The sequence below is a fragment of the Scyliorhinus torazame genome, chromosome 15, assembly GCF_047496885.1.
Source record: "Scyliorhinus torazame isolate Kashiwa2021f chromosome 15, sScyTor2.1, whole genome shotgun sequence".
Taxonomy (NCBI): Eukaryota; Metazoa; Chordata; class Chondrichthyes; order Carcharhiniformes; family Scyliorhinidae; genus Scyliorhinus; species Scyliorhinus torazame.
The window spans coordinates 123,198,699-123,222,034 of record NC_092721.1 but is presented as its reverse complement, the minus strand read 5'-3'; the positions used below and the strand labels follow the sequence as shown (position 1 = coordinate 123,222,034).

At 44.5% G+C, this 23,336-nt stretch overlaps 1 protein-coding gene across 1 annotated transcript in view; it reads right to left on the bottom strand.

Moving 5' to 3' along the window:
• Nucleotides 1-22,569, bottom strand: part of mrps9 (mitochondrial ribosomal protein S9) — a 157,044-nt gene extending 134,475 nt beyond the window's left edge. The window contains exons 1-2 of the mRNA XM_072476650.1: nt 22,445-22,569; nt 7,393-7,572 (exon numbers count right to left, since the gene is read on the bottom strand). Coding sequence (XP_072332751.1) covers nt 7,393-7,572; nt 22,445-22,540 — 276 coding nt within the window. The 5' untranslated portion in view covers nt 22,541-22,569. The remainder of the gene's footprint in view (nt 1-7,392; nt 7,573-22,444) is intronic.
• Between the last annotated feature and the right edge of the window lie 767 nt (nt 22,570-23,336).

Sequence of the window (23,336 nt, the reverse complement as noted above, 5' to 3'; positions counted from 1 at the left end):
CGGAGTATACGGCTATAGCCATTTCGGATCACGCTCCACACTGGGTGGACTTGGAGATAGGGGAGGAAACAGGAGGGTGCCCACCCTGGAGAATGGACATGGGACTAATGGCAGATGAGGGGGTGTGTCTAAGGGTGAGCGGGTGCATTGAAAAGTACTTGGAACTCAATGATAATGGGGAGGTCCAGGTGGGAGTGGTCTGGGAGGCGTTGAAGGCGGTGGTTAGAGGGGAGCTGATATCAATAAGGGCACATAAAGGGAAGCAGGAGAGTAAGGAACGGGAGCGGTTGCTGCAAGAACTTTTGAGGGTGGACAGACAATATGCGGAAGCACCGGAGGAGGGACTGTACAGGGAAAGGCAAAGGCTACATGTAGAATTTGACTTGCTGACTACGGGCACTGCAGAGGCACAATGGAGGAAGGCACAGGGTGTACAGTACGAATATGGGGAGAAGGCGAGCAGGTTGCTGGCACACCAATTGAGGAAAAGGGGAGCAGCGAGGGAAATAGGGGGAGTGAGGGATGAGGAAGGAGAGATGGAGCGGGGGGCGGAGAGAGTGAATGGAGTGTTCAAGACATTTTATAAAAAATTATATGAAGCTCAACCCCCGGATGGGAGGGAGAGAATGATGGGCTTCTTGGATCGGCTGGAATTTCCCAAGGTGGAAGAGCAGGAAAGGGTGGGACTGGGAGCACAGATCGAGGTAGAAGAAGTGGTGAAAGGAATTAGGAGCATGCAGGCGGGAAAGGCCCCGGGACCGGATGGATTCCCAGTCGAATTCTATAGAAAATATGTGGACTTGCTCGCCCCGGTACTGACGAGGACCTTTAATGAGGCAAAGGAAAGGGGACAACTGCCCCCGACTATGTCTGAAGCAACGATATCGCTTCTCTTAAAGAAGGAAAAGGACCCGCTACAATGCGGGTCCTATAGACCTATTTCCCTCCTAAATGTAGATGCCAAGGTCCTGGCCAAGGTAATGGCAATGAGAATAGAGGAATGTGTCCCGGTGGTGGTCCACGAGGACCAAACTGGGTTTGTGAAGGGGAGACAGCTGAACACGAATATACGGAGGTTGTTAGGGGTAATGATGATGGCCCCACCAGAGGGAGAAACGGAGATAGTAGTGGCGATGGATGCCGAGAAAGCATTTGATAGAGTGGAGTGGGATTATTTGTGGGAGGTGTTGAGGAGATTTGGTTTTGGAGAGGGGTATGTTAGATGGGTGCAGCTGTTGTATAGGGCCCCAGTGGCGAGCGTGGTCACGAATGGACGGGGATCTGCATATTTTCGGCTCCATAGAGGGACAAGGCAGGGATGCCCTCTGTCCCCATTATTGTTTGCACTGGCGATTGAGCCCCTGGCGATAGCGTTGAGGGGTTCCAAGAAGTGGAGGGGAGTACTAAGGGGAGGAGAAGAACACCGGGTATCTTTGTATGCGGACGATTTGCTACTATACGTGGCAGACCCGGCGGAGGGGATGCCAGAGGTAATGCGGATACTTGGGGAGTTTGGGGATTTTTCAGGGTATAAATTGAACATGGAGAAAAGTGAGTTGTTTGTGGTGCATCCAGGGGAGCAGAGTAGAGAAATAGAGGACCTACCGTTGAGGAAGGTAACAAGGGACTTTCGTTACCTGGGGATCCAGATAGCTAAGAATTGGGGCACATTGCATAGGTTAAATTTAACGCGGTTGGTGGAACAGATGGAGGAGGATTTCAAGAGATGGGATATGGTATCCCTGTCACTGGCAGGGAGGGTGCAGGCGGTTAAGATGGTGGTCCTCCCGAGATTCCTCTTTGTGTTTCAGTGCCTCCCGGTGGTGATCACGAAGGCTTTTTTTAAAAAGGATTGAAAAGAGCATCATGGGTTTTGTGTGGGCCGGGAAGACCCCGAGAGTGAGGAAGGGATTCTTACAGCGTAGCAGGGATAGGGGGGGGCTGGCACTACCGAGCCTAAGTGAGTATTATTGGGCCGCTAATATTTCAATGGTAAGTGGATGGGAGAGGAGGAGGGAGCGGCGTGGAAGAGATTAGAGAGGGCGTCCTGTAGGGGGACTAGCCTACAGGCTATGGTGACAGCCCCATTGCCGTTCTCACCGAGGAACTACACCACAAGCCCGGTGGTGGTGGCGACACTGAAGATTTGGGGACAGTGGAGACGGCATAGGGGAAAGACTGGAGCCTTGGGGGGTCCCCGATAAGAAACAATCATAGGTTTGCCCCGGGGGGAATGGATGGGGGATATGGAATGTGGCAAAGAGCAGGAATAACGCAACTGAAAGATCTGTTTGTGGATGGGAAGTTCGCGAGTCTGGGAGCGCTGACCAAGAAATATGGGTTGCCCCAAGGGAATGCATTCAGGTATATGCAACTGAGGGCTTTTGCGAGGCAACAGGTGAGGGAATTCCCGCAGCTCCCGACACAAGAGGTGCAGGACAGAGTGATCTCAAAGACATGGGTGGGGGATGGTAAGGTGTCAGATATATATAGGGAAATGAGGGACGAAGGGGAGACTATGGTAGATGAACTAAAAGGGAAATGGGAAGAAGAGCTGGGGGAGGAGATCGAGGAGGGGCTGTGGGCTGATGCACTAAGCAGGGTAAACTCGTCGTCCTCGTGTGCCAGGCTAAGCCTGATTCAGTTTAAGGTATTACACAGGGCACATATGACTGGAGCACGGCTCGGTAAATTTTTTGGGGTGGAGGATAGGTGTGCGAGGTGCTCGAGAAGCCCAGCGAATCATACCCATATGTTTTGGTCATGCCCGGCACTACAGGGGTTTTGGATGGGGGTGACAAAGGTGCTTTCAAAAGTAGTAGGAGTCCGGGTCGAACCAAGCTGGGGGTTGGCTATATTTGGGGTTGCACAAGAGCCGGGAGTGCAGGAGGCGAGAGAGGCCGATGTTTTGGCCTTTGCGTCCCTAGTAGCCCGGCGCAGGATATTGCTAATGTGGAAAGAAGCCAAGCCCCCGGGGGTGGAGACCTGGATAAATGACATGGCGGGGTTTATAAAGCTAGAGCGGATTAAGTTCGTCCTAAGGGGGTCGGCTCAAGGGTTCACCAGGCGGTGGCAACCGTTCGTCGAATACCTCGCAGAAAGATAGACGGAATGGAAAAAAGAAGGCAGCAGCAGCAGCCCAGGATCGGGGGGGGCGGGGAGGAACCAGAAGGACTCTCAGGGTTGTTAATATATACTGTATAGTATGTATAGGTCGTTGCTACAGATAATTATATATTGGACTGTTAAATTATATTTTTGGAGAGTGTTATTTGTGACAAGGCAGTTGCCAATTAGGGCTAGTTTTCATTTTTGTTATTTATTATTTATTCATTTTTTGTTTATAAAATAGGTCATTGTTATTTGTGTTGTTATAATATTGTGTAAAGGATGCACAATGTACTGTGTTGGTTGACCAAAAATTTTCAATAAAATATTTAATAAAAAAAAAGAAATATATTACATGAGTAAATTTATTAGTAGATTGTTTTATTTTTTTAAATAATCTTTATTGTCACAAATAGGCTTACATTAACACCACAATGAAGTTACTGTGAAAATCCCCTAGTCGCCACATTTCGGTGCCTGTTCGGGAACACAGAGGGAGAATTCAGAATGTCCAAATTGCCCAACAGCACGTATTTCGGGACTTGTGGGAGGAAACCGGAGTACCCGGAGGAAACTCACGCAGACATGGGGAGAACACACACTCGACACAGACAGTGACCCAAGCTGGGAATCGAACCTGGGACCCTGGATCTGTGAAGCAACAGTGCTACCCACTGAGCTACCGTGCTGCCCTTTGTTAAGTAAAATTTGTTCAAAACCCATGAAATCTTGTGTCTTTATTCCAAAGGCAGTTGTCATTAATTTCAACTTTTAACTAGGTTAAACAAAACATTACTGGCCCTGAACTGTACATCCCCCCACGTCCCATAGTCGAGCCAAGGATCGTAACAACATACTGATCGTTCCACACAATTTGGAAGCTACAGGTCAACATCAATCGGGAAGGAACTGAAAATTTAACAATGAGTTGTCACCAGCATGTGCTGGAAAAAAAAATTCCAACAGATTGCTGCAGGTCCCAATTACTGAACAAATGTTACCTAAATATATGCTGGACAAGACACTAGTGGACCTCAGCTGAAACATATGTGCATAGTTCTGGGATCCACACTACAGGAAGGATGTGAACGAATTGGAGAGAGATTTACAAGAATGGCTTCAGGCATGAGAAACTTCAGTGAGGAGGATAGATTGACAAGGTTGGGACTGTTCTCCTTGGAGAGAAGGCTAAGGAGACTTGACAGAGAAGTTCAAAGTCATGAGGGGGCTGGAGAGAGTACATGGGGAGAAATCATTCCCACTCATAAAAGGATCAAGAACAAGAGAACACAAATTTAAAAGGATCAAGAACAAGAGAACACAAATTTAAAAGGATCAAGAACAAGAGAACACAAATTTAAAATGACTTGCAAAAGAAGCAAATGTGATGGGAGAGAAAAGAAACCTTTTCGCACAAGGAGTGGTTTGGGTCTGGAATGCACTGCCTGAACGTATGGCAGGAGCAGATTCAATAGAGGCATTCTGGAGCGTGTTATATGATTACTTGAATAGAAACAATGGGCAGAGGTACAGGAAAAGTGGCAGAGGAATGGACTAAGTCATAATGATAATTTGGAGAGTCAGTGCAGACATGATGGACCAAATGTCCTCCGCCTGCTGTCATGGGAATGTCATTTTAAGAAATGTTTGTCTTCTCAAGTGGCTGCAGTGATGACAGTGTGTGGGTGGAGCTGGGCTCTGGCTATGCTTTTTACTTTCGTTTTGAGCTGGAAGCTGTTTTTGGCTCCAAGTTTTCGTTTTGTTTTTCTGTTGGAGAGCTATAAACGGTCTTTGATTTATGGATGTTGTTAGGAAAGTTATTAAGGGTGTACCTATAGAGCATCTTTGGGGGGAGTATCAGTGTTGGTTGTTGATAATATGTATACTGTGTGTTTATAAAATGTTAACTCGATTCATAGAATAAACATTGTTTTGTTAAAAAAAAAAACTTTAGATCTCTGTTGCATCACACCTGTAAAGTGGGCCCTTGTGCTCCCCATAACCAAAATCTATTAAAAGTTGTGGGTCAGGTGAACTCCATGATATACTTTGATGTTCTCTAAACGCTGGTCCATAATACTGCGCCGTAACAATTCTGTGATTCAATATATATATATATATATATATATAAAAAATATACAATAAGAGGAAACAATCGTAACATTTTATTTTACACACAATTATAGAATCTACAGCATACAAATGAAATCATCTGACCCATTGTCTGTGTTGCTGCGAGTTCTTCAAATGAGTCATACCCACCACACAGGTATGAAATGCATAGAATCCCCACTGTGCAGAAGGATGCCATTCGGCCTATAGATACTGCACTGAGCCTCCGAAAAAGCATTCCACTTAGGCCCTCTCAGAGTAACCCCATGGAATCATGGGCAATCTACCTAACCGGCTCATCTTTAGACTGTGGAAGGAAACTGGAGCACCCGGAGGAAACCCACAGACAGGGGAAAAACTTGAAAACTCTGCACAGGCCGGATTTGTACCAGGGTCCCGAGCATTGAAGCAGTAGTATGGACCACTGTGCCACCATACCATCCTTTGCCTCCTTCTGCATCGAGTGACACTTTATCCTCATTAATTTTAATCTCCAGTTCGGATTCCTTTGCCCTCTGAATTCACTGCCCTTCTGTGCTCTATAACTTTCTTCCTCTATATAAAATTGCCTCCTATCAATAGCCAACCGTTTGATTATGTCATAGTATTCCACACCCTCAAATCAGTTGACTGTGCCATATTCCATGGCCTCAATCAGTGACAAGGCCAGCTCCAATCATCAACCTTCTTCCAACTCCAGTTTCTTCTGCATCTACCCCAGGAAAATATACTTTCCCAAATAAATTACATTTCCCAGCTCTTAATTGGCTCGCCCATGGCCCTTTATTCAACACAATACTTGTACTGAAGCTTTCCATTCCCTTCACCCTTTGATGCCTTTGTACCCCAAGAAAGGTTGCCCTCTCTCATTCCCTATTTCCCTAGTATGTGCCCCAACTTCGCTCACCAAGGTCAAAGGGGCCCAGACATGAGGGTGACCTATGTACAGCTGGTTTAGTCTTCTATCACAACAACCAGCTGGGCTAAATCAAGTGCCATTACACCCCTTAATTGCCAAAATAATCCTGAAGTATTTTGGGGAACCAACATGACCACCTGTGCCATTACATCATATTCTTAAAACCCACTTTTCTGCCCCTTTCACTCTCAGCTACATCAAGTAGTACATCAAGTCCCTTTACTACATCAAGTAGTACATTCAGCCCCTTTCACCCTCAGCTACATCACATAGTACATCAAGGGTCCCCGGTTCGATTCCCCGCTGGGTCACTGTCTGTGCGGAATCTGCACGTTCTCCCAGTGTTTGCGTGGGTTTCCTCCGGGTGCTCCGGTTTCCTCCCAAAAGACGTGCAGGTTAGGTGGATTGGCCATGTTAAATTGCCCTTAGTGTCCAAAAAGGTTAGGAGGGGTTATTGGGTTACGGGGATAGGGTGGAAGTGAGGGCTTAAGTGGGCCGGTGCAGACTCGATGGGCCGAATGGCCTACTTCTGTACTGCATGTTCAATGTTCTAAGTACAGGGAGTTCATGGGCCTCTTTGGCACAAAGATAGAGACCATTCATTCAGCTGTCAACCAAGCTAGATCTTCCTCCATTGCCCAAACCACAAGCTTCCCTCAGAGTCACACACCACCCTGATCTGGAACTGTATAATCATTCCTACACTGTTCCTGGGTCAAGAGCCTGGAACCCCTTCTTAATGGCACAGTGTGCATCCCTACATTTCATGGCCTGCAGCTCACCACCATCTCCTCAAGGGCAATTAGGGGCAACAAATGTTGATTTGTCAACAATGCTCATATTCCACAAATAAACCAAATAAATCTGGTGAACCAAATGTCCTGTTTTGGAGCTCTAAAATTCCATGTGTTAAATTATCTTCTTTAAAATTCTTACAACACCAGGTTAAAGTCCAACAGGTTTGATTCGAATCACTAGCTTTCGGAGCATCAGGTGAATGAGGAAGGAGCTGTGCTCCAAAAGCTAGTGATTCCAAACAAACCTGTTGGACTTTAAAATGGTGGTGTAAGACTTCTTTAAAATGTTTCTGGTACAGCCTTGCCTTCATGCAGTTTCAGTACAAATGCATCTCACAATCACACTAAGCATCTCACAACAACTTGATCACTTGTTGAAAGTGTAGAGTTAAATAGAGGGTGGGAAAATAGTGACAATGCACAATTTGTGGATAACAGAAAAAGAGACCAACTTACATCAATATCCTCCTGGTTAATTGTTTCTGGATCCTCACCCATCATGTTAGCCAGGTGCCTTTTCCCAATATTGAACTCTTCAATCTGCTGTTTTATGAATTCTTCAGTGTATTTTGCATGGAATGTAGCAGCCATACTCTTCTTATGTAAAGAGGAGCTGCTGCAGATTGATCTCATTAGCTAGAATAAAACAAAACAGCATTATCTTTTAGCTTATGATCTAGTAGTGGATTGCCTTTACATACTAAGAATCTAGATTTCCAACTAAAAGCATTTATTCCACTCAAATAGAGCAAGATTGCCTTTCTAACTTCCCCCTCATAATGCATTGACAAAGTGCTAAAAAGAAATGAGCTTGAACATCCTCAACCCAATCATGGATCACAACATTTTCTACAGTTCAGTAAATCTAAAACTTTAGTCTTGAAGCCGCAAGATGTGGATATGGGAACTTGAAATCACATTCAAGTAGTAGGACATGATCTTTTGGATTAACACTAATGAAGGAGTAATCAGAAGGAACTTTACTCCGTAGATGGTTGGGTTGATAACCGATGCCCAAATGAAAAACAAATGTTCTATTCACTCCACAGACATGATGAGCATAAACATTCATCAATAATAAAACCACCAGGAAGGTGCACTGGCAAAGTAGGGATACACTGTACTCATTCAAGATGTCAGTGGTTTAAAAGAAGTTCAACACAAACTCTAATAATAATCTTTATTAGTGTCACAAGTAGGCTTACATTAACACTGCAATGAAGTTACTGTGAAAAGCCCCTAGTCACCACACTCCGGCACCTGTTCGGGTACACCGAGGGAGAATTCAGAACGTCCAATTCACCTAACAAACACGTCTTTCAGGACTTGTGAGAAGAAACCGGAGCACCCGTAGGAAACCCACGTAGACACAGGGAGAATGTGCAAACTCCGCACAGTGACCCAAGCCGGAATTGAACCTGGGACCTTGGCGCTGTGAAGCAACAGTGCTTACCACTGTGCTACCGTGTCGTCTACAAGAGTACGACAGTCGAATAAAGGGAAACACCCATCAGACAGCATTGAGACTTTTGGGATTAAGTCAGTGCCATCTACCATTTACTGTAAGCCAAATATCCAGTATTTATCGGAACAGAAAATTCTTAATCCTACTGCCACTCTCTCAAGAAATTCTGTATACAGACCACATGATTTACAACTGACCAACTCACATTGTTTTATTACATAATAAAAGCCTATGTAATGAAGAGCCTAAGATTACACTGATTTTTAAAAATGTATGTATTTTGAATCACATTTGAAATCTTCAAGTTTATGTATTTCCTATAGAAGAGATTGCTTTTCTGTTAGGTATCCAGCCATGACTCTTGTGATAACACTCCTGCATCTGTGTCATCAATTCAGGCCAATATGCACGGATGGGAAGTGATGCCTTTTGGATGAGATGTTAAACCAAAGTCCGCTTTGACATCGCAGGTAGTAGGGCAGTTCTCCCAGTGTTCTAGTCAATATTTACCCCTCAAGCAACATGGTTAAAACAAAGGAACTGCTCATTAATCTTGTGCTTGGATCGCAAGAAGGCATTTGACGAGGTGCCAAATCTAAGGTCACAACATAAAGAGCTCATGGTGTAGAGGAAACATAACCATGGGTAGAGGATTGGGTAGCTATCAGGAAACATAAGCATAAATGGGTTGGAAAAATGTAACAAGTGGAATATCACAGAGATCTGTGCTTGGACCACAACAGTTTACAAACAGTATTAATGACTTAATGAAGGGGCATCCAGATCCACCTGTACCACAGAATTCTGTAATCTCTCACCATTGGATAACATGCTGCTTTTCTATTCTTCCTGCCAAAGGGATACAAGTTTGCATTTTCCAACATCATACTCCGCTTGCCAAAATGTTTGCACACTCACTTAACTTATCTTTATCCCTTTGCAGCCTCCTTGTGTTCTCTCCACAACTTACTTTCTCATCTTTGGGTCATTAGCAACCATACATTTGGGCCTTTATTCTCTGGAGTTTAGGAAAAAAGGGAGGTGATCTCAATGAAACATGCAAGATTTTGAAGGGGCTTGGACAGGGTAGACATTGAAGTTGCTTCCCTTGAAAGTGGAATCTAGAACACAGTGGAATAATCTCAGGATAAGGGGTTGATCGTTTAAGACAGATGAGGAGAAATTAATAATAAGAATCATTTTTAATGTCACTGCAATGAAGTTACTGTGAAAATCCTCTCATCGCCACGCTCCGGTGCCTGTTCGGGTACACGGAGGGAGAATTCACCAAATAGCACGTCTTTCGGGAGTTGTGGGAGGAAACTGGAGCACCCAGAGGAAACCCTGCAGACTCCGCACAGACAGTGACCCAATCTGGGAATCAAACCTAGGACCCTGGCACTGTGAAGAACAGTGCTTACCACTGTGCTACCATGCCACCCTTAATAGGAACATAGGAATTAGGAACAGAAGTAGGCAATTCAGCCCTTGGAGCCATTCAATCAGATCATGGCTGATCTCTTTCTGGTCTCAAATCCACCTCCAACATGTTGCCATATCCCTTTAACCCATTTATCAAAAATATATCGATCTCTTTCTTGAAAACATTTAATGACTCCGATTCCACCGCACTATGGGGCAGTGAGTTCCACAAATTCACAACCCTCTGAGAAGCAGTTCCTTCTCATCTCAGTTCTAAATCTACCTCTCAACCTATATCTGTGACCTCTCATTCTAGATTTCCCTACAAAGGGGGAAAATTTGGCCTATGTTTACTTTTTCAATCCTATTTAGTAGTTTATACAGCTCAATCAGGTCTCCTCTCATCCTTCCAAACTCCAGCATGTATAAGCCCAAACTGTTTAATCTTTCCTCATACTTCACGCAAAGGGTTGTGGGTGCGTCATCATTAAATATATTTGAGTTGGAGGTAGACAGATCTTTGGTCCTTAGTGAATCGAGGCATATGAGGAGTGGACACTAAAATGGAGTTGAGGCAGAAGATTAGCCACTATCATATTGAATGAGAGCAATAGGGTCCATCCCTGCTCCGGTTTCACTTGCAATGCTCAAAAGAACAGAAATTTCCATCACATAGACACATTTAAAAGGTCTACAAAAAGAGTAGACAACTGTCAGAGCAGGGCATTCTCTTTCTTTCAGTCACAAAGTTATCGTTCAAGCCTAAATCTCAAGTCAATAATCTAGAGAGACACTCCTTTGCAGTCATGAAGAAAGCCTGCACAATCACAGAAGTCTATCTAAATAGATAATACTTCATATCTCTGGTCCGGTGGAATTTAATGATTCTTATGTACTATCAAAAGAGGAGCTCTGGTATCTCCTGAAAAAAATGGGAACTAGCCATTCATCTCACTGCTCTTTGTCCGATCTTGCTGTGTGCAAAAAAGCTGTCCAAAAGATAATGTAATATTTTTTCAGATATCTACCCACTTTTCTCAGTAAAGCCATGGATTATGTTCTATACATAGGGCATTCTTAACCAGCTGCGTTTGTTCTTTTGGTGATGATCTTAATTTACACAACAATTTAACAAATATTTTTTAAACAATTTCTTCTCCTCATTTTCTGTCCCCTCTGGGTCAAATCTCCACCTCTCCTCAAAAAAAATATTCTTGATCCTTTTGGCCTTGGAAAAACTACTGTGCTATTATTCAAAAAAGTCTTTGAATGTTCTTTCACTTTCTAAATATGTGCCCATTTTGCAGGCAACACCATGATCGAACATCATCAATTGTGTTTCCACTCTGGCCCCAGCTGGAACCACCCTTTTTGAAGTGACAAATAAATATCCTCCATGCCGATGACAGTCGCCCTCCTGAACCAGTCTTCAGCCTTTGCACCATCCTCCAATGTCTCTTTTCATTCAGCTGGGTGGGACTGCCCTTGCTCGGTTTCATTCCTCTTTATCCAATGGCAGCCAGACAATCACCTCTAATTCCATCTTCTGTGCTCGTAGCATTGTCTCGAGAGTCCCTAAGAATCTATCCTTGCTCCTCTCCCAATTCACTGTCAAATGCTGCCCCTACGACATTATTCGCTAACACATCACAATCCACATGCATGCGGATGACGGCCTATTCTACCTCCCCCAACTACTCTCAACCCCAGCAGAGCCTCTGATTTGATCCGGTGCTTGTCTCACACAGTACTGGACAAGTAGAAATTTCCTTCAATTAAGTATTAGTCAGACCAAAGCCATCGTTTCTAATCCCTACTACAAACGCTGTGCAAGCTACTAGCTGCATCCCACTTCCTGGCCGCTACTGCAGTTGAATAAGTGTTCACAACTTCGGTGTCTTATTTTGACCCTAAGCTTCCAATCCCACACCCAATGCATTACCAAGTCCGCCACTTCCACTTCTATAACATCATCCATAACCTCAATACATCTGCTGCTGACACCCTGATCCATGTCTGCATCACTAATTCCAATTTTCCCCAGTTACCAATCACCCCATTCCCCCCCCTCCCCCAACAATCTTGTGCCCTCCATAAATTTGAGGTCATCTAGAGTTTAGCTGCTGTCCATATTCATACTCACAACAAGCCAATCACTAATCACCCATGTACTCATACATTAGTTTTACAATCCGGCAACAATTCAATATCTCATCCTCGTTTTCAAATCCGTTCATGTTCTCACCCTTTGTCTCAGTAGCCTTCTGCAGGCCTACAACCATGAGATTTTAATACATCTCCACTTTTGGCCTCTTGCACATCCCCAATTTTCATTGCAGTTTTTAGGAGAGGCAGTGGCGAAGCATTGTTGACCAAACTTTAGATCACCTATCCTAATACTTCCTGTGGCTGGTGTCAAATTTTGTCTGATATAATAAAACATCCCAGGTGCATAATAGTATTTTGTTTAAACTCATTCATGGCATCTGATCCTAGCAAGACCAGCATTTACTAATTGTTCTAGGTGGTGAGTCCACGTGGTGTAGGTACATCTGTAAAGGAGCTCAAGGATTGAGACCCATCGAAGGAATAGCAATATACTTGCAAGTCAAGGCAATGCAAGACTTGCAGGGGAATTTCCAGGTGGTGGTCTTCCTATGCATTTGCTATCCTTATCCTTATTCTTATAGGTAATAGAAGTCATTGGTGTGAAAGGTGCTGTTAAGAGCCCTGGAAAGTTGCCGCACTGCATCTTGTAGATGGTACACACTGCAGCTGTGTGCTTGTGGAGGGAGTTAATATTTAAACTGACGGTTGGGGCTGATCCCGCAGGCTGACATGGCTTCATGATCAGTGGTGCCACACTCATACATGTAAATGTAGAGTATATAAACAGCTTCCTTTGAGTGACAGGGATTTTGCATATTTGACCTTGGTCTATAAATGGCTTTAGCAGCTTCAAAAAAAAAACTTCACATCATGATGGTTCAGCATATTGTTGGACCTCTTGGGCTTTCTGTTCCCGCCACTTGTCCTTTCACTTACAGATTTGACTTTGGGCATCATCAGCTGTTGGGAATGCAGTCTTCTAGTCGTGCAACCTTGGGCTGTTCTAACAGGCAATGAAGGTTGCTTTTTTCTCTAGGTGGTTACATATTTCAGTGTCAGTTTTCCTGAACCAGTCTTGGTTACAACGATGCTTGTGCTCAATGGTCTGGGAACAGAAGTAGAGTACAGCTGACTTTATTTGATCCCACTGTTTTTGAAATGGAGGTTGGATGTGTGAAGATTTTCCTGAATGGTCATAAGTTGCACTTGGAATTCCTCTTTGGTCAGGTTGCTTTAGAGCTGACAGATCGATGATCTTCCTCCTAGACCTTGCCATATCTTAGCCATATTGCTGGATGAGTGTTCAACACTGATCGAACAAGTCAATGATGTGTCCAGCAAGCATCAGTGTCCCGCAAGGATCGAATGATACAGACATCACTTGGATCTTTGAACCTAACAATGGCATAATCCAGGAGGTGCCAATGCTTCGATCTAGGACATCTCAATGTACTTTTGTATTTGTCCTTCCGTTTGTTACAATCAGGCCACACTGAACATGCTTTGTCAGGAGGAGGCCATTTGCATTGGCTGTTGGCATAATACTTTTCCCATTAGTTCTACTCCAAACATCAAAGTCAACCCGGAGGTTAAAATCCACAAGATGCATTTTGTTTTGGGATGGCAGCCGGGTCTTCATCAAGGCCAGAAGAGAATTCCTCGCTTAACATCTTCATAGTCATGGGTGGAACTTGAGCACTGACGACATTGACATATTGGTTACGGCTGAGCTTTAGGTGAAGTGTCATAATTTTTGTATTTATACAACTGGGGAATTGTGGCAGTACATTAAAACCAACGCTGTGGACAGGAGAGTCACTATCAACCTTTCCTTCAGTTGAAATCCCACTAGTTGTTCCTTCAGCTAGGGTGGAGGGTCTCACTGAACATGATGCCAATTTGGAGTCTTGAAAGCTCAGCTGAAAGGACTGGTCTTTTCTTTACAGTTGTTCACTTACGATTAACCACAAATTAAAGGACATGGCTAGATTCCCTCGTGTTGGAGATGGTCACTGCCTGGCACTTGTGCCGCACATATGTTACTTGCCAAACAGCCCAAGCCTGAATGTTGTCCAGGTCTTGCTGCATGATGGTACGGACCATTCCATTACAGCAGCTGTAAATGTTACTGAACAGCTGCAATCAGCAGTGAACACTCTCACTTCTGACCTTGAAGCTTGTGATGAAGCAGCTGAAGAGGGTTAAGCCCAAGAATACTACTCTGAGGAGCTACAACAGTGAAGCCCAGAGGCTGGGTGATTGGCCTCCAACAACCATAACCATCTTTGTTTGTGCTGGACATGACTCCAACCATTGGAGCATTTTCCCCGATTTCCATCAGCTTCAAATATTAAGAAGACTCCTTGATGCCACACTCTATCAAATGATGCCTTGATCCCAAGGACAGTCAGATACACCACCTTCATGAATTCAGCTCTTTTGCCCATGTTTGAATGTTATACACCAGATACATCGATGACATTTTTTTCCTTTGGACCCACGACGAAGAATCACTGAAACAACTACACGATGACATTAATAAGTTCCATCCAACCATCAGACTCACCATGGACTACTCTCCCAAATCGGTCGCATTCTTGGACACACTCGTCTCCATCAAGGACGGTCACCTCAGCACTTTGCTTTACCGCAAACCCACAGATAACCTCATGATGCTCCACTTCTCCAGCTTCCACCCTAAACACATTAAAGAAGCCATCCCCTATGGACAAGCGCTCCGTATACACAGGATCTGCTCAGACGAGGAGGAGCGTAACAGACATCTACAGACGTTGAAAGATGCCCTCGTACGAACAGGATATGGCACTCGACTCATCGAGCGACAGTTCCAACGCGCCACAGCGAAAAACCGCACCGACCTCCTCAGAAGACAAACATGGGACACAACCGACAGAATACCCTTCGTCGTCCAGTACTTCCCCGGAGCGGAGAAACTACGTCATCTTCTTCACAGCCTTCAACACGTCATTGATGACGATGAACATCTTGCCAAGGTCATCCCCACACCCCCACTACTTGCCTTCAAACAACCGCGCAACCTCAAACGAACCATTGTTTGCAGCAAACTACCCAGTCTTCAGAACAGTGACCACGACACCACACAACGCTGTCATGGCAATCTCTGCAAGACGTGCCAGATCATCGACATGGATACCACTATTACACGTGAGAACACCATCCACCAGGTACGCGGTACATACTCGTGCGACTCGGCCAACGTTGTCTACCTCATACGCTGCAGGAAAGGATGTCCCGAAGCGTGGTACATTGGCGAGACCATGCAGACGCTGCGACAACGAATGAACGGACATCGCGCAACAATCACCAGGCAGGAATGTTCCCTTCCAGTCGGGGAACACTTCAGCAGTCAAGGGCATTCAGCCTCTGATCTCCGGGTAAGCGTTCTCCAAGGCAGCCTTCAGGACCCGCGACAACGCAGAATCGCCGAGCAGAAACTTATAGCCAAGTTCCGCACACATGAGTGCGGCCTCAACCGGGACCTGGGATTCATGTCGCATTACATTCATCCCCCACCATCTGGCCTGCGAAATCCTACCAACTGTCCTGGCTTGATACAATTCACACCTCTTTAACCTGGGGTTACCCCATCTCTGGATCTGTAAGGATTTAATCACCTGCTAATGGTCGCATTCCTAGCATTGTTTGGCATCTTTGAAATTGTCTATATATGTGTTTCTGGAACAGACCTCTTCATTCACCTGAGGAAGGAGCAACGCTCCGAAAGCTAGTGACATCGAAACAAACCTGTTGGACTTTAACCTGGTGTTGTAAGACTTCGTACTGTGCTCACCCCAGTCCAACGCCGGCATCTCCACATCATGTTTGAATGAATTTTGAAGTGAGGAGCCAAGACCCCTAAAGGCCCAATCCAAACATCAGTGAGCAGGTTATTGGTGAATAAATGCCATTCAATAGCACTGTCAATGATTGAGAAGTGCCTGATGGAGAATTGAGCAGATTGGATTTGTCCTGTTTTTGTACAGCAATTTTCCACATTGTTGGATAGATGCCAGTGTTGAAGCTGTACAGGAATAACTTGGCTAGGGGTTCAGCCAGTTCTGGTACACAAGATGTCAAAACAGTCATGCTCACCCCACAATTACACATGGTTTACCTCCTTTTTCAGCTTGAAAATAAGCAGATTCATATAAATTTTAAAGTTTCTATTCATCACAGTTTACTGGACCTCCTTCGTTTTTGGTTTTCTTTTCTTGTTCCCATATTTTATGTTCATCCATTCCTTACTTTGAACGGGCGAGGTGAGGAACAGGGAGAGAGTGCAGATAAACACGTGGCTGCAGGGATGGTGTAGGAGGGAGGGTTTCAGTTACGTGGATAGTTGGAGCACATTCTGGGGAAGGTGTGGCCTGTACAGACGGGACGGTTTGCACCTGAACCAGAGGGGCACCAATATCTTGGGAGGGAAATTTGCTACAGCTCTTCGGGGGAATTTAAAATAATTTGTCAGTGGGATGGCAAAACGAGCTGTAGTCCAGAAGCCAGTGTTGAGAGTAGTGAGGTACAGAGGAGGGTATCAAGGTCGCAGGAGTGTACCGACCGGCAGGCAGAAAGGTGGGTTGAAATGTGTCTACATCAATGCAAGGAGCATCCGGAATAAGGTAGGTGAACTTGGCGCGTGGATTGGTACTTGGGACTACGATGTTGTGGCCATTACAGAGACATGGTTAGAACAGGGACAGGAATGGTTGTTGGAAGTTCCAGGGTATAGATGTTTCAGTAAGAGTAGGGAAGGTGGTAAAAGAGATGGAGGAGTAGCAGTGTTAATCAAGGATAGTTTAACGGCTGCAGAAAGGCAGTTCGAAGGGGATCTGCCTACTGAGATAATATGGGCCGAAGTTAGAAATAGGAAAGGAGCGGTCACGTTGTTAGGAGTTTTCTATAGGCCCCCAAATAGTCATAGAGATGTGGAGGAAGAAATTGCAAAACAGATTATGGATAGGTGTGGAGGTCTCAGGGTAGTTGTCATGGGTGACTTTAACTTTCCAAATATTGATGGAACCTCTATAGGTCGAACAGTTTGGATGGGGCAGTTTTTGTACAGTGTGTGCAGGAGGGTTTCCTGACACAATATGTGGATAGGCCGACAAGACGGGGGGCCACATTGGATTTGGTACTGGGTAATGAACCGGGCCAAGTGTTAGATTTGTTTGTGGGAGAGCACTTTGGAGTTGGTGACCACAATTCGGTGTCTTTCACTATTGCAATGGAGAGGGATAGGGCCATATGGTAGGGCAAGGTTTATAATTGGGGGAGGGGTAATTATGATGTGTTTAGGCAAGAATTAGGGAGCATAAGATGGGAACAGAAACTATCAGGGAAAGGCGCAAATGAAAAATGGAGCTTGTTCGAGGAACAAATACTGCGTGTCCTTGATAGGCATGTCCCTGTCAGGCAGGCAGGGAGGAAATGACCGGGTGAGGAAACCATGGTTCACAAAAGAGGTTGAATGTCTTGACAAGAGGAAAAAGGAAGCGTATGTAAGGATGAGAAAACAAGGTTCAGTTGGGTCGCTTGAGGGTTACAAGGTAGCAAGGAATGAGCTAAAAAAAAAAAAAAGGGCTTAGGAGAGCTAGGAGGAGGCATGAGAAGTCCTTGGCGGGTCGGATCAAGGAAAACTCCAAGGCTTTTTACTCTTATGTGAGAAATAAAAGAATGACCAGGGTGAGGTTAGGGCCGGTCAAGGACAGTAGTGGAAACTTGTGCATGGAGTCAGAAGAAATAGGAGAGGCGTTGAATGAATACTTTTCTTCAATGTTCACCAAGGAGAGGGGCCATGTTTTTGAGGATGAGTGTGTGATACAGGTGGGTAGGCTGGAGGAGGTAGATGTTCTGAGGAAGGATGTATTAGCAATTTTGAAAAACCTTAGGTCGACAAGTCCCCTGGGCCAGATGGGATATATCCAAGGATTCTTTGGGAGGCAAGGGACGATATTGCAGAACCTTTGGCTTTGATCTTTGGGTCCTCACTGTCCATGGGGATAGTGCCAGAGGACTGGAGAGTGGCGAATGTTGTTCCTCTGTTCAAGAAAGGGAATAGGAATGACCCTGGTAATTATAGGCCGGTTAGTCTTACTTCGGTGGTCGGTAAGTTAATGGAAAAGGTCCTGAAGGATAGGATTTATGACCATTTGGAAAGATGAGCTTAATCCGGGATAGTCAACACGGATTTGTGAAGGGTAAGTCTTGCCTCACAAATTTGATTGAATTCTTTGAGGAGGTAACTAAGTGTGTAGATGAAGGTAGAGCAGTTGATGTCATATACATGGATTTTAGCAAGGCATTTGATAAGGTTTCCCATGGTCGGCTTATGAAGAAAGTAAGGAGGTGTGGGATAGAGGGAATTTTCATCAATTGGATAAGTAACTGGCTATCACATAGAAGACAGAGGGTGGTGGTGGATGGAAAATTTTCAGACTGGAGACCAGTTACCAGCGGTGTACCACAGGGATCAGTGCTGGGTCCTCTGCTTTTTGTGATTTTTATCAATGATTTGGAGGAGGGGGCTGAAGGGTGGGTCAGTAAATTTGCTGATGACACCAAGATTGGTGGAGTAGTGGATGAGGTGGAGGGCTGTTGTAGGCTGCAAAGAGACATTGATAGGATGCAGAGCTGGGCCGAAAAATGGCAGATGGAGTTTAACCCTGATAAGTGCGAGGTGATTCATTTTGGTAGAAAAAATTTGAATGCGGATTACAGGGTCAACGGCAGAGTTCTGAGGAATGTGGAGGAACAGAGAGATCTTGGGGTTCATGTCCACAGATCTCTGAAGGTTGCCACTCAAGTGGATGGAGCCGTGAAGAAGGCCTATAGTATGTTAGCGTTTATTAACAGGGGGTTTGAGTTTAAGAGCCGCGGGGTTATGCTGCAACTGCACATGACCTGGTGAGACCACATTTGGAGTATTGTGCGCAGTTCTGGTCACCTCACGATAGGAAGGATGTGGAAGCATTGGAAAGGGTGCAAAGGAGATTTACCAAGATGCTGCCTGGTTTGCAGGATAGGTCTTATGAGGAAAGGTTGAGGGAGCTAGGGCTTTTCTCTTTGGAACGGAGGAGGTTGAGAGGTGACTTAAAAGAGGTTTATAAGATGATGAGGGGGATAGATAGAGTGGACGTTCAGAGACTATTTCCTTGGGTGGATGTAGCTGTTACAAGGGGGCATAACTATAAGGTTCAGGGTGGGAGATATGAGGGATGTCCGAGGTAGGTTCTTTACTCAGAGTGGTTAGGGTGTGGAATGGACTGCCTGCTGCGATAGTGGAGTCAGACACTTTAGGAACTTTCATGCGGTTATTGGATAGGCACATGGAGCACACCAGAATGACAGGGAGTGGGATAGCTTGATCTTGGTTTCGGACAACGCTCGGCACAACATCGAGGGCTGAAGGGCCTGTTCTGTTCTATGTTGAATTCCATTCAGATCTCAATTTTAGTCCTACTATCTGGCAGGGCACCAACTAAGGACGGCAATAAATAAAGGTAAAATCGCCATTGTCCTAGATGATCATAGGTCCATTCCCCCTTTGAGGGGAGAGCTGACTGGTGGTGGTTTAACCGGAGGATCACTACACCTCAGCCAAGGGACAAAGTTGAGAAGGCGGGACCTTCATGAATAACCTCAGCCGATACATGATGTTGGCCTTGCTCTGTATCACAAACCAGCTGTATAGCCAACTGAGCGAAACCAGCCCCCAATAAGTATTGCCTTGCCAAGACCACTCATATCCCTTCATTATAGGAGAGCAGAAGGAAGACATTGTTACCAGTAAGGAGCCTGCGCAAAGATATTGTACACAAATATTAATGAGAGGGGAAACAGAAATCGGAGCTAAGAGAAAGAATAAGGTCTGTTTACACAGATGGAAGATCCCCATTTGCTGATATCACTACGATATAGCATTCAAATCCGATAAAATCGATCCTTGGGGAATACAGGGTGAAGTGCAGAGGTGCTGAAGTTGCAACGGCTGGTTTGGCACTGAAAAGAGTGGAGGCACCTAAATTTATAACCCCTTTTTGGTATTTTAAGGTATTCTAAACTATTTCGCAACCAATGAAGTATATACTTTTTTTTAAATGTGTAGTGTAGCGAAACAACAGCCAATTTGTACATAGGACCCCACAAATAACAATTAAATTACCATTAAGTTAACAAATATATGTATTAGGAGCAGGACACTGAGCCCTGAGCTTGCTCCACCATTCACGGAGATCATGGCTGACTTGACTGTAACCTCAATACCACATTCCTACCGCTGATAACACCCTATTGTTCATCAATAGTCTATCTAGCTGTGCCTTAAAAATATTCAAAGACTCTGCTTCAACTGCCTTTTGATTGAGTCATCTGTCTGAAATGAGAATTATTTTTAAACAATGACTCTCTAGTTCTAGATTCCCTCATAAGAGGAAACCTCCTCTCCATGTCTACTATGTTGCGACTCCCTCAGGATCTTTGATCAAGTCACTTCTTAACTCTTCTAAATTCCAATGGATAAAAGCTTAAGCTGTCCAATCTTTCTTCATAAGGCAACCTGCCCATTCCTGGTATTAGTCTAGTAAACCTTCTCTGAACTGCTTCGAATGAGTTTATATCTTACTGCACACAATACTCCAGATGTCAGTGCCCTGCATGACTGAAGTATAATCTCCCTACTTTTGTAATCAATTCCCCTCACAATAAATGATAGCATTGCATTAGCTTTCCTAATTACTTGCTGTACCTGTGTTAGGATCCCAGACGAGAACCAAACAATTTGTAAAACTGTGAAGAAAGGATACTTTGCCACAGATGTGATAACAATGACCAATAGGTATCTTTTATGTTAAAACAAACTTTAATTTAGGAGCCAGTTGAGGACCTATCCTGTCAGATTAAAATGCCTGTGGCAAACTAAATTTACAGCCACACCTAGCTCTGCCCCTTAATTACACCATAAAGGATTCTTCAATCTCCTCCCACTGAAATGTCTCATGACCTGTTAATCCAGGCCTAAACAGCATCCTATGTAAATTACCTACACCCCAGGGATCCTTCAAAATCGAAACAAATTTTCCATTATCCATTAAAATGAATGATCATCCCACTTTTACGACCCCTTAATCACAGCTTTAGCTGACATACTGCCGACATGTATCTCAAACCAGGGTTTTTAAATAACATTACTGCTACTAATATCAAATGTAATATATAACAATTTCTTACATTCATCACACCTGTATGGTAGCCTTTAGTGATTCATGCACTAGGTCACCCAGATCCACAAGTCTCAGGCCTCTGCAATCTCTCATCATTTAGATCAGGTTTTTTACTCTTCCTGCCAAAATGGAAAATTTCACATTTGCCCACATTATACTCCATTTGCTAAATCTTTGCCCATTCACTTAACCAATGTCCTTTTGAAGCCCCCTTCATCCTCTTCACAATTTACTTTACAGCCTATATATGTCATAAGCAAATTTAATAACCATACCTTCAGTCCCTTCATCAAAATTATTTATATAAATTGTAAAACATTGAGGCCCCAGCACTGATCCCTGTGGCACACACTCGTTACAACAGAGACCCATTGGTGCCAACTCCATTTCCTGTTAGCTAGCCAATCTTCTATCCATGCCAATGTATTACTCCTACACTATGACCTTTTAGTTAGTTTAACAACGTTGATGAGGACACCAGGACAATTTGAAATAAAAACAGTGTACTGGAAGAACCCAGGAGGTCTGGAAGCATCTGTGGGGGAAGAAATAAAGTAATAATGAGGGGCATTGATAAGGTAGATAGTCAACATCTTTTACAAAAGGTAGAGGAGTATAAAATTAGAGGGCATAGGTTTAAGGTGAGAGGGGAGAGATACAAAAGGGTCCAGAGGGGCACTTCTTTCTCAGAGGGTGGTGGTGTCTGGAAGGAGCTGCCAGAGGCAGTAGTGGAAGCACATACGTCTTTTAAAAAGCATTCAGTTATATGGCAAGATGGGTCTAGAGGGATATGGGTCAAATGCAGGCAATTGGGACTAGCTTAGTGGTAAAAACTGGGCAGCAGGGACAAGTTGGGCCAAAGGTCCTGTTTCCATGCTGTAAACATCTATGACTCCATAAACGTTTCAAATCCATGTGACTTCTTCAGAAAATTTCCCTGGTATTCTCTTTTACAACAAAGACAGGTGGGGCCTTGATTTGACATCTCACCCTGGAAGATCGCACATTCTACAGTGCAGCATTCCCTCAGTACTTGTGCTCAAATCGCTGGATTGAGATCTGCACCCGCGAACTCCCAATTTAGAGGTGAAAGAACTGCAACAGAGGCAGGGTTGTGAAAGCATTAGAGGTTACTGGAGCTGGTGAATAACCAGATGGGAATGAAGGGATCAAGCTCCACTTTGAACCGTTTCCTTTCCGTGAGAACGAACAATGTCTGATTGCGAGCTACGGACTAAAACTCAACACTCACTGTAGACATCCTGCCATAAGTAGGAGCATTCATCGCCATCGCGCAACCGCAACAGCTCCGCAAAAACCCAACGAGTCTCCCACTGCAAGCCGCCATTTCTGCACTCAGTGGAGAACATCAGTGCGCATGCGGAACAAGTAACCTTTCAACTCCCAAACTTGCTGTGTGAAAAAATAAATTGCAGTACACCACGACTATATAAATAATCATATCTAACCATATACCCAGAGTGTGTGTGCGTTTTGTTTTAGAAAATTGGTCGTTACTGTTTCAGTTTACCGAAAGAGCGGGAGCATGCGCATTGAATAACTAACAGCCTTGGCAACGGGCGGCGTTGCTGGAGCCGATGCGCATGCGTATTACGCAGCGGCGAGAGATGAACTCGCATGCGCGTCCGGCGAGGTTCATAACCCTGTCGTGGGATAATGAGCACGATGGTAATAACATTGCCAGCAGACTTTGTAACATCATTTGTAGTGCTGTGTTTATTTTTAATAGTGTCAAAATTTGGCAAATCAAGAGTTGGAATCCATTTTCCTCCGACGTGAAGAGATTGAGGATGTCACTGTTTCTACGCGTGAGGAACACAGGAATAAACCAAACGTAAAATTCCTCAGATGTTGAAAAGCTGAAATAAAAGCAGACTATGCTGGGCAGACTCAGCAGGTCAGGCAGGACTTGGGATGAGGGCAATAGGTCAATGAGCTTTCTTCAGAACTCTTTATAGGAATATGAAATGCTGGATAAACTCAGCAGGTCTGGCAGCATCTGTGAAGTGAGATCCTCTCTCTGTATCTGTAAAGACTTAATTACCTGCAAATGCTCGCATCCAAAGTATCGTCTTGCATCTTTGTCTACATATATGTTGCTGGAACCTACCTCTTCATTCACC